Source organism: Anser anser (assembly GCF_964211835.1).
Source record: "Anser anser genome assembly, chromosome: 2".
NCBI lineage: Eukaryota > Metazoa > Chordata > Aves > Anseriformes > Anatidae > Anser > Anser anser.
The window spans coordinates 131,744,575-131,757,051 of NC_139721.1; the positions used below are offsets into that span (position 1 = coordinate 131,744,575).

At 37.5% G+C, this 12,477-nt stretch overlaps 1 protein-coding gene across 4 annotated transcripts in view; it reads left to right on the forward strand.

The window, feature by feature from the left end:
- The window catches only part of CRPPA (CDP-L-ribitol pyrophosphorylase A), a gene marked incomplete at its 5' end in the record, with an annotated part of 126,773 nt that overhangs the window by 77,483 nt on the left and 36,813 nt on the right, over positions 1 to 12,477 (forward strand). The window contains one exon of one of the 4 annotated variants that reach the window (XM_083822865.1): positions 825 to 1,175. The exons of the other annotated variants lie outside the window; for them this stretch is intronic. Coding sequence (XP_083678991.1) covers positions 825 to 959 — 135 coding nt within the window. The 3' untranslated portion in view covers positions 960 to 1,175. Of the gene's footprint in view, positions 1 to 824; positions 1,176 to 12,477 lie in introns of those variants that run through there. 4 annotated transcript variants of the gene reach the window in all.

The window sequence follows — 12,477 nt, forward strand, 5'->3', positions numbered from 1 at the left end:
AAATAATATTGCTCTAAAATAGTTTGATAGCATGGAGTAAAATTTTGGGGGACAAATGGGTTTGTAAGGTGAAATGCCAAGTTCTCTAGAGGGAAGGAAAATAACAAGTTTGAAAAGTGTGTATGTTTTAATTACGCTAGATACTTCAATGTGATAGAGAATAAACATTGAATTGGAACCGTTTGCAAAACAAATATTATTATGAATATCAAATCTGAGTTTGATCTTCCAATCTGTTATTAGTTACTCTGACATTTTTTCCCTATTATGAAAGCTTTGATGTTGACCTGCTATCTCTTACTGGAAACATAAACATTTAGAATGAAAGGATATTGACATAAAATTTTGTTTGCAAACAAACTGCTTTTAACTTATTTTTTCCATTGCTAACTTGCCTAATAAAAACCTGTGAAGTCCATTGTATTTGTTTATGGACAGTTTCACTTTTGGATTGTTAGTACTGCAATTCTTGGCTTAAAGCAATGCTTAAAGTCTGAGTAAGCTGGGCATCAGACCAGGAGCATCAAAAATTAGTCCTCTCACCTTGCTTACATGCTATCCCCAAAAGGCATCATTTAGCAGGTACCCAAAATACTAACCTGTAGCAATGAGGGTATGTGTTTTTTCTGGCTTTAGCTCTCAATACATAAAACAGCAACAAAAAAGAAGCTTATCAAAATCATTGGGTATGCTTAAGAGGCATTTTGAAAATGTTACCTGCCTCATGCTTTGATAGTTTCCTAATGATCTTTTGTACCTTGGCATACTTTTCTAAGGAAAAGGCAGAAATTTCTCAGATAACTTTTTTTTTTTTTCTCTAATAGAATGAAAAAATGTATAATAGAATGGCTTGGGCTGGAAGGGACCTTAAAGATCACCCTGTTCCAACCTTCCTGCTGTGGGCAAGGCCACCTCCCACCAGACCAGGTTGCCCAAAGCCCTATCCAGCCTGGCTTTGAACACCTCCAGGGATGGGGCATCTACAGCTTCTCTGGGCAACCTGTTCCAGTGCCTCACCACCCTCTGAGTGAAGAATTTCCTCCAAACTTCTAATTTAAATCTCCCCTCTTTTAGTTTAATACTGTTAACCCTTGTAATGGCTTTCTCTTACACCCTGGTAAAGGGTCCCTCCCCATCTTTCTTGTAAAGCCCCCTTTAGGTATAAGAACACTGCTACGAGGTCTCCCCAGAGACCTTATTATTTCAATGCAGAGTTTGTTTTTCTAGCTGAAGTATAAAATTACTCTGAAAAAAGGATTTTATAGAATTAATGCTAGCTTTGCTAGTAATGTTAATACTGTTTCAATATTTTACTGTAGAGTGGTCTTCTCGGAAAGAAGTGTTCCTTACAGGTTTTGTATTTATCTTTTATTTGTATTTAATGTATTTTATGTTTGTACAGGCAAAGACGTGTAACATATTTATGGAACTTTGGGTTTCTACAGAGAAATATCTGTAATTTTCACTCGTTTCATTTACTTGTATCCAATGACAGCTATCAGTTGTGCTTTAATTTTAATTTTTTACTGTGCCTTGTAAAATTCTCCCCTCTACCATATAACTTCCTCATTGTAATGGGTCTGGCTGGGATGGAGTTAAGTTTCTTCATAGCAACTCACAGAGTGCTGTGTTTTAGATTTGTGACCAAAACAATGTTGATAATACACCCATGTTTTAGCTATTGCTGAACAGTGTTTGCACAGTGTCAAGGCCTTTTCTGTTTCTCACACTGTCCTGCCAGCAAGTTAGCTGGGGGGAAGATTCTGGGAGGGGACACGGCCAGGACAGCTGACCCCAGCTAACCAAAGAGATATTGCATGCCATATAATGCTATGCTCAGCAATAAAAAGGGAGAGAAGGGAGTTTAGGGAGGTTAGCCATCTTTCTCTTGGGAACTGGCTGGGCATTTACCCATGGGAGGTGGTGAGTGATTGCCTTTGCATCACTTCTTTTGTTTTCTTTCTTTTTTCTTCAACTTCTTCTTTGCTTTTTAAACATTTTTTTATCTCAACCAACAACTTTTCTTGCTGTTACTCGTCCTCTCCTCTTTCCCTGTCGCACAGAGATGGGTCCTGGGTGGGAGTGAGTGAGTGACTATGTGGTGCCTAGCTGTTTTCCAGGGTTAATTCACAACACAGTTCATAGCATAACTGTTTTTATTACTATGTTTGACCAGGAAAGCTTTTGAAGTTCTACATCCATTTAAACACAAAAAGAAATCCACATCATGCTGTACATTGCTGGTAACTGAAGTCATTCTGTTGCATTTGCTGCAGTCTTCAAAGTATGATAGCTCTTAAAATTTGTGCAGTGGAGGCATTGGCTATCAAGTCTACATTTCAGTGTTAATTTCCACTTTCATCCTCTCCCTCTAATTACAAGTAGAAATAAAGTCAGCCCCAGGCTGACTTGTGTGTGTTTCTTTACAAGGGTTGGAAGCAGCACTTAAGGTTTCTATATGTATTTGTGTTACTAAGCCTCAAATCATATTTGTTGCTTAAATTGGAGTGATCATATGAAAGTCATCCATTATGGAACGTACCAGATACTGAAGTGTATAAAAATAATGTGATACTACACTTGATGGCAAAAGCCCTGTAATGTCAAGAATGAAAAATGCATTTTACTCCCCAACCTGTGCACAGCCCTTAGGTCTCAATAAAATTTTTAATATTATTTGGGAAGATGGAAATAAAACATACTGATATGTTGGAATGAAAGTATCAGAAAACCAGTAACTTCCACAGTTATTTTAAATAAAAATTATTTTGTCATCATAACTGATAAAAACAGTAGAAAATTCTGAACTTGCTTGTGCTACTCTTTAGACCTTTCCCACCACCTATTTTCTATTGTCTTCAAATGAAACTGCTGCTCTTTTTGAGACTGAGTGATAGGAAATTTAAATTATCCAGCCGTGATTTACTTTCTTATAGTAGAGCTGTGTTTCTTGTGTGCAGTGGAATGTTTCTTTGAATGAAGGAAAAGCAATGAATTCTTATGTAGTAGGATGAGCTAGAGCTTTTCACTTTCTTATTTCTGCAGCTAGTTAAGATTACTTCTTTTAGTTAAGCTAACAACACTCACATAACCTTTATTACATTCAAAAACGCCACTAAAGCTAGAGCAGTAAGAAAACAGTTGGAAGGGAGTTTTTCACACCGAGCTGAGTCCCACGCTGCCTAGTTTTGTGTTCATTCCATTAACTAATCAAGTGCTTATCCAAAGAGAGTTAGGCTTTTCTACATCCCGTATTCTTACTGAAGGATGATTTTGTGTATTTCCCTGCTGCATTCATAGTGCAGTCATATCCTTCTCAGAATTATTGTATAGGATGAAGAACTGAAGCCCTTCCATCCTCCCTTTGTGTCATAGTTTGTCTGTCCTAGAAGTTCTGTTGTGCATTTGAGCCTTCTCGAGATGTGTACAAACATACCACTTACCTGTCTCATTTGGAAGTATCTGCCCTGATATACCCCGAGTTTACATTTCTTTGTCGGGTGGGCTGATTTATGCTACAGTATATCACCTAACATGGTTATAATGCATCAAACATTTATTAGGCCATTATCGTGTGTCTAACAACATTTATAAGGAAATGCCTAGGAAAGAATCAGATCAGGGCAAGCATACATGACACCCCTAATTCTCTCCCCCTACTCAGTTATTGTTAATTTAAGTACTTCCTGAGCCAGAGCTGTTTTCTGTGGAATTACTAGCCTTTAATAGATTGATTCTTCATGGTCTTCTCTAGGGTCCTGAAGCCCATGTAGACTGTTAGCATCCACTGCATCCTGTAACAAACAGCTACATGGACTGGAAAAGAGAGAGAGATGGTTCTTCACAAAATAGTGTCCTAATCCCAATGTCTTGTTTCCAAGTAGTAACAGTCTGCTGAGATCACATCATTTTATATGTGAATTACACATGCAGTGTTTTACGTTTGTCTATATTAAAATTCATTTGTCATTTTTACTGCCTAGTTACTCAGTTTATAATGGTCTTTCTACATTTCATTTGTCAGTTATACCCTAATAAACTTTGTGTCATTAGCAAACTCATATTATTGCTTACTCATTTCTTCCAGTTCGTTTATGGATATGTTGAACAGCGTAGGTTCTGTAACAGATCCCACCTGATCTGTCTGAATGCTGGTCTGAGAACTCACCATTTACTTCTGCCCTCTCTTTCTGTGTTTTCAGCAAGTCAGAATTCATGTCAGGAATTCTGTCTTATATCGTGACACCTCAGTTTTCTTAAAAAATATTTGGAAAGGAATTTTGTTGAAAGTCTTGAAAATCCCAGTGAATTTCTGGCATCAGCAGTCCACCCACACTTTCAAATAGTTCCAACAAGTTCCCGCTTGGAAAGTTCCCTGTACAAAAGAAAGATTCATTGATTCTACCATCATCGTTAATCTGATGTCCACCATTACTATCCACTATTTCATTTTTTGTTACATTGCCTGATATAGGCTAAAGACTTAGTATTTTGTAGAGTAATAAATCCATCCAGACTTTTCTTGGTTTAAATTGAATGATGATTGACTGTGAGTCAGCAGTGTGCCCAGGTGGCCAAGAAGGCCAACAGCATCCTGGCTTGTATCAGGAATAGTGTAGCCAGCAGGAGCAGGGAGGCGATCGTCCTTCTGTACTCAGCTCTGGTGAGGCTGCACCTCAAGCACTGTGTTCCACTTTGGGCCCCTCAGTACAAGAAGGACATCGAGGCCCTGGAGCATGTCCAGAGCAGAGTCCTGTGAGGAGCGGCTGAGGGAACTGCGGTTGTGTAGTCTGAAGAAAAGGAGGCTCAGGGGAGACTTTATCACAGTCTTCAATTACCTTAAAGGAGGCTATAGCGGGAAAAATACAAGGGGAAATTTCTTCACTGAAAGGGTTGTGAAGTATTGGAACAGGCTGCCCAGCAAAGTAGTTGAGTCACCATCCCTGGAGGTCTTCAAAAAACCTGTAGATGTAGTGGACTTGGCAGTGCTAGGTTAAAGGTTGGATCTTAGAGATCTTTTCCAACGTAAATGATTCTGTGATTCGGTGATTGCTGTCATCCAGTTGTGACTACTAAGGCAATTGTTGAACTAGAGATTATGCACCCCCATTAGGAGCTGAGATTCAGGACTGCTGGGTGAATATCGTATAGTCCTGAGGATTTGCTACGTTCCTCCCTTTAATTTCTTCCATACCTCTTCCATAGTAACTGCAGGTTTACAGGTTCTTTGATTGGTCATTAACAAGGAGGAGATCCATCATGTAAATTTCCCCACACCGATTCAGCAAATTAATTTCCTCTTCAATAGCTGCATCTTTTCTGAGCCTTTACTGTACACATTTAACATCAGTTGGTCCTACAACCTGGCAGACTTCCTTCTTTTGATGTGTCTTAGGAAAAATATTATTGTTGGTTTTGATTCTTTTTGCTAGCAGTTCCTTATTTATTTATTTTTTTTTACTGTATTTTTGTATTTATTATGCCTTAATTTATGATTCTATTTCCTCCATTTGGGCATGTTTGCAGCTTTTTGAAAGATGCCTTCTTGTTCTTACAACCTCCGTTATCCTGCTGTTTCAGTGTACCACCCTCTTGCTGCCCTCCCTCAAGCCTTCCACTCTCCCCCATGACCCCAGCACTGGCTTGTGCTTTCAATATCGTTACCCACAGTAGCTTCCACATCGCCTGTGAGGATTTAATTCTTGTAGCTGCTCATTTACATTCTTTTTAACTTTTTAAGGACGCTTTCATTATGTGTTTTTATTTTCTGTCCCTTTGTCATTTTACAGTGAGTTTTTGTAATCTAGGCTCATTTCCTTAGCTTTGAGACATTCTGTGATGATTGTTTTCTACATTCAAAATACAACACAAAATATGGTTTCTTCTGCTGGGGGTTGGAACTGGATGATCTTTAAGGTCCCTTCCAACCTAAGCCATTCTATGATTCTTTTGTTGATTTCACTGTCTTGCTCTCTCATCTCCCTCCCTGCCACTCTTTAATTTCTTCTTTCTCCCTCTGTCTGCGGTATTGCCGTACTCTTTCTTGGCTTTTAATCCTGGCTCTTTCAGAAGTCCAGATCTTCACTCTTCTTATAGGTCTAGCTGCATTACCTGGTTCCTGTAGCAAGATTTCTTATATTTTGGCCCATTTCATTTCTACTTATTGGGTCAGGAAACCTGTCCTTCAGTTCTGCCTTCCATTACCTTTTTTCTTTCTTTCTTTGCTCTGTATTTATCACACTGTCTCAGCATCATCTGGCTCCTCTTCTGGCCTGTCACCCTGGAGTTGTTTTTCAGCAGGTATCTGCAAATTTTGTCTTGTCTGGACAGGCTTTCTTCAGCCTCATGCCCTAGCCGAATCTCACCTTCTCAGTTTTCTAGCGCCACATACTTCCTGCATGCTGACCATCTTTCTGGATCTGTATTTGTTTCTCTTTGCTACATGAGTATTACTTTCATCTCCTGCATATCTCTGTCTTTGTAGAGAAAGGACAAAGGAAAATTCTCATGGAAGCTCCCCTGATGTTTATGAATGGCTCTTAGCATACTCATATGCCCTTTTCAGTTATGATTTCTCATTTAGCTATTTGCCTTGTGTTGTCTGTTCATTTACTGTGTTCAAAGGTGCAAATATGCCCTTGCTCCTTCGGCGTTGCTTATCCACACACACCAAGAAGCTCACAGATCTTGCTGTAGCATCCAAACCAGCCAGCCACCAAGAGACAAGCAAACGAATTTGCTTACAGCCAATAAATACGTGTTGTTTCTCTTCACCGAGGATAAGGGCCAAAACAATCTGAGTGCGTTCTGCTGCTGGCTTCTGGTTGCTGAGAGCTATTTACTTTTCAACATTTAGAGATAACAGAAGCAAATCTTGCGGCATCTTCATCTCACTAATATGAAGTCTCTAAACATTTCTGGCTTTCATCTATATCGGTTTTGGAACATCTGGGTCTGAAGATATGTTCATATCTCAAGACAGTCTGAGATGCATAGCGTTTGAAGTTAGATTAAACTCTACTCTGAAAATTCTCTTAAGACATGGAAGTGCAAGAATTTTGGTAGGGTTAACAAAGGTAGAATGAGGTATTGTTGTATTTCATTAAAAATAACTGTCATTCAGAGAAAGACGTTTAGATCATAGAGAATATCCATGGGTATTGATTTTTGTCTGAATGTTGTCATGAAATGTTTTCTGAAAGTTTTCCTATCGTATGCATGAATTAAAAAAAGTTAGAAAATGTCACAGTTACATATAATTTCAAGCATCTGCAGTCTGAGCTAATTATGTTTGACTTTAAAACATTCTTTGAGCTGTTATTTTCCGAAGCCAATTTTTATTCATCCTTCTAAATAATATTTTAATTATATTCCAAACCTTACAGTGTAATTTCCCACCATTTCAGAGAAGTGATACTTTCTATTGAGAGTCAGAGACATTCACAATGTGCTAAATAAAATCCCCTTGATTTATAACTGTTTTGATCTCTGAAGTTTCCACCAAGTAGAATCTTTTAAAAAATAGGACTGTTTACATTTGGGTTTGATTCAACCTGTGTGGTACTGGCAGCAGTGTGAATGCTCATTTTTGGCAGAGCCTCTGCTTTCAGCTTTTTCACTGACTCGGTTTTTCCATTCCAACAGAGATATGTGTTTAAGTATTTCTGACTTGTGTAGTTAATTCCAGTGTTCAGCGCTTACATTTATCAGTCCAGGTGTTAAGCTGTTTAGGCAAAATTTTTAGCAAAACATCTGAGAGGTAAAAATAATGTGATCTCTACATAAAAGACAGCAGTAAAATGAGGTACACTTTTTGAGCCTGACTGCACTAAAACTTTTATGTCCACTCGTTCCCCAAGCTGTGCAATCTTAAAAGTTTCTTTCTGTAGTGTGAGATTTTTCATTATACAAAATGAGGCTTCAGAGGTAGGTCAGATACTACTAGTGCCATAGTTCAGTTTTTGATTTTTGTCCTCAAAGCATGCTTTGTGCTTGCAATGTTTGAAGCACAAAGATTAGTCTGTGAAATTACGGCATGACTGTCATTACAAGCTCATGGAGTTCATGAGTTAAAATTATTGCTCTTGTCAAAAGGGACAGCGTTTGCCTTTTTCCCCTGAGGTTTTGAGTAACCATCCTCCCTCTTTTGATTCTGCTGTTGGAAGGAAAGGAGATGCTAGTTCCTTCTGTATAAGGTGAATTATTTCTTTTAAGGACCACCCTGTCAGGGTGCGGGAAGCTCCTGTTCTTGTGCACATTTTTCTTATTCTGCTGATAAGAAATTTTAATGGAAGGCTTTTCCCTCTTCCACTACCAGATATATATGTTGCATAGTGACTTAACTTTTGGAGGTTTAACATATTGTTATGTAAGATATGGGATGGCTGGGCAAAACATGATACAGTAACCCAGAGCAGAGGTGAAGAATCCTGAATCTGTTTCTAAAAATAGATACAGAGTAGGCTGTCATTTTTGGGCAAAAGTAAAACTGAAGCAAATGTATGATATTTCAGAGTTTGTATTTATTTATTGAATTTTTAAAACCATCCATAAAACGCTCCAGATGTCTGTATTAGGCAGGAATTTAACTCTTTTGTTAATTCTTGAAAAGTAGCTGGCATACTGCAATGATTAGGGTCTAAAATAATCACATTCAATGAGATTGAAATATTGACATTCAGATAAATGCATACAACTGCAAATAAACCTTGATGATTTTGCTATTTCAAAACCTGTTTGACAGTAGATGGTATGGTCTAATTATCTGAAAAATTGAATGGAAACAGTTTCCACTGAAAAGTTTAAATTCAAACTATTTTAAAATTATGTAAGCCTATCATACTGTATTTCTCCTAGATAAAATATTTTATGGTGAGAACATTATTTAATCATTTCTTAGATCGGTGAGCATTACATCATCCATCAGGAAAGTTTCTTATTATTGTTAGAATCCCACTATGGAATAGAAGCCTAGGAGGGAAGATGGTTTAGGAAAGGATTTTGTTGCACGTCTTCTCCCAAACTGCTTGTTTGCTTTGTTACACTTCCTTGCAAGCACAGTTTTAGGAGAAGTTGAGTGTACTAGATGATACTTTATCATGTGCACATTTTAAAGAACACAAATTTAGATAAGGCAGATTCTTAATGCTCTATGTATATTCTGGTAAATTTGTACTTAGCTGTTTGATCCCACAGGAGAGCCTGGATTAAATGCAGCTCTAAACAGTGCATGGTTTTAGGTCAGTCTCTGTGGGAGGCTGTGGGTCACTTTCAAGTTTCCATGCTTCATCTCTGGCAGGGAGGGTTTGGTCTGATAGAAACCATGCCTTCCCCTGTGTGCATAAAATAAGTAGATTGGTTGTAATTACTCTGATACTGTGATAGGTGTGCAGTTCAAAAGCTCCTTACTTTTAGGGAGCAGAGTTCAAGTTTCAGTGAAAATCATCGCTTTGTAACTAATGGATATGCTCAGAAGGTTGCAGTCTAGACTAAGTGATGGTTCCTTCGTATTGAACTGAGAATAAATATTCAACAGATTTAAAATTGCTTTAGAACAGTAAAACAAAATATGTTAAATTGTTATGAAGAGTTTACTGATGGAAAGTTACTTCTGATCAATAAACTCTGCTTGGTACAAATTACATGCCTAGATTAAGGGAGAACTTTGTCAGTGCCTTGCATATCTGACTCAGGCATTATAAAGGTAGTATGCCTTGACATGGCTCGTGATAACAACGCATCTCAAGAGTAAATTTTAAGTCCCTTCTCATAAGGCCACACCAAGTCCTTATTTAAAAGTTATGCTGGTATGATTTCTTTTGTCAGCAGCTCCTTATTACTGTCTAAGAGCTTGAAACTGGTCTGTTCCTAAAAGAGATGGACTCAATAGCTCAGTAGTGGACAACTGGCAGTGCTAATCCTGTGCCCTCTATAGTCTTCCTGTGAAAATAATTTTAACTGGGATATTTCTAGAAGAAATAGCACAGAATTACTATTTTTATGGAATAATGGAAAATTTATTCTCTGTTTCTTGTTTCTAATTTTTTTGGAGAGGTGATTAATCAGATTTGTTTATAAACCTTCAAACTGCTTTGGAATGATTTACATTGCTCTTTGGGGACTTCTGGAGTTCCAGTAAACAGGTTTGGTTTTATGTCAGAGTTCAACTTACTAAAATTTACTCCAAAACCAATTTTAAGTAGTTACCCATGCTACTAAATAACAGCTAATCATGCATTTATTAATCCTGTTGGTGTCAGGTTTTGCTGATTAGCATGGTAGTAACTCTTAATTGGTGCGTTACAGGAAGAGAAGGCAAACATCACAATAGTTTTGCAATTTTTGCATGAATTTTTCAAAAGATATGATATTTGGAAAAAAAATACAATTATAGTTGTATATAAGCACAGCTTCTTAGCTTTTTAAGGTTTTATTGAAATCTTAGATTATTTCATGTTTATGTCTTTTTTTTTTAACCTGACAATTGAGAACAGTGCATTTCACTACCTAGAATCATCCAACAAATGTAAAATTTTATTTATTTATTTATTTATTTTTGTGGAGATTATTGAACAACTGGTCTGGTGTACTCAGATATATTTTCTCACTTTCCTTAATTCTATCTCTGACCAGTCAATTTTTTGCTTCCAGATATCTTGTCATCCCACCTTTGAAGACAAATTGGAAAAAAACACATGACTTTCTGTCACTTGAATAAACCCATTTTCCCAAACAATATAATCTCTTTGCTGAAATAGTTCATCCCAGGAAGGAGAGTGTGGGTAAAATTCATTGACATAGGAAAGTAGCTGCCAGAAGTTCCTAATTATTCTAATGGAGCTTTTCACATGTTGTGTGAGAAACAAAAATAGCAAAGGTGTGCCTGCTTTATCTAGGCACTAGTTCTGTCAGGTGTAGTGATACTTCTGTTGTTAACAGGGCTTGTGCATGTAGTGAAGAGAGGGTATGATTTCATGGCCGACAACTCCTTATTACTCTCTTATTGCTGTCTGTGAGAGCTTGAAAGTATTCTAAAAGAGATGGATTTGAACAAAATCAGTGGCTAACATACACAGAACCTTAGAAATTAGAGTAAGAAAAATGTAATTGATCATCCAGCCTCTTCCACTCTACTACTAAGATTATTCTTTTAAGTGAACATTGTCTTTGCCTTCCTTCTGTGTTGGTTTTAGTACTCTTGCCCATCTTGAATAGGTGACTTGGTAACGGCTTGTCTGAACTATATATTTGCTTTGTATAACCGTCTATTTCTTATTTTCTTTCTTTGGCAAAGACATTTTGTGTAATTAACTCTGCATATTTTTACTCATCTAATTCTTTCTGTTATGAACTAGGCCATTCTCCCCTTCTATTCAGCAAGTCCATATATTTTGTACTAATTAATATTCCAGAGTTAAGAGGAACCGCTTGGAGGCTCACTGGCTCAGGCCTAATTATCGCCTACATATTCCTGGTTAAGTGGGACATGAGCGATATCTTTTCAAATACAGAGACATGCAGAAATGTTCAGGGTTATTATTAAAAAGCAACCCTTTTTTCCCCTCTGGTTGTTTGTCTGAATCGCACTAATGTTCAATTACGTCTTATTTTATAATTCAAGGTCTTCCTTCATGTTGCCTTTTGGAAACGATGTTCACTCTTGCTTCAGGTCAAAGTCCATCACAACACAGCAGACATAAGACAGCTTTCTCTTCACAGAAAAAAATGAAGATGACATTTATGTTAAAATAGTTTTTTCCTAAACAATTGTAGTAGCACTGGTGAAGCCATCAAAGTGGTGTGACCGCAGGTGTAACAATCAAAAGGGGTAACCCACATGGTGCAGGTATGTAAGAGCTGCAAGTAAGAATTGTTTTCCAGAAGCAGAGTAGCTGTGTTTAAGATAGTACTTGCCAGCATAATTACGGATATGAAAGATCAGATTCACCCAGGGTAGGAACGTTGGGCAAAATAGCTCAGAGAGTGCTAATTTACAGCATGAGCTTTATCGCTGAGTACTTTGGTGTTAATTAGTTTTGGCTAGTACAGTCGTATGATGTTGGTCCAATATGCTCTTTTTGTTACTATGATTTTATCATTGGTAGCAGCATGTTTATTGTTTCTGCAAGCTTTAGAGTGCACAGTAAGCAAGTCGATATCCTTACACTTGTGTTCAGTCCAAGTTTGTCATCTCTGGGATTCAACTTTATTTGGTACCAAAGCTGAGTAGAAGATACATGTAAAACTGACCAAAAGTCTCAATTAAATGTAGAATGGTTTTGTTGGATAAGATTAGGAAAAACTCCCTTAGGTCAGAATAACCACCTCTTTTTAAAGTGCAGGTCTATAGGTGTGAATGAGTATTTACATTATCTGTTAAGTGGGTAATTGGAAAAGAGGTAATTAGGACTGCATTATGGATGTCCTTAACTACACTGTTGGACACCTCTTGGTGACACTGTTGAGATACAGCCTCAA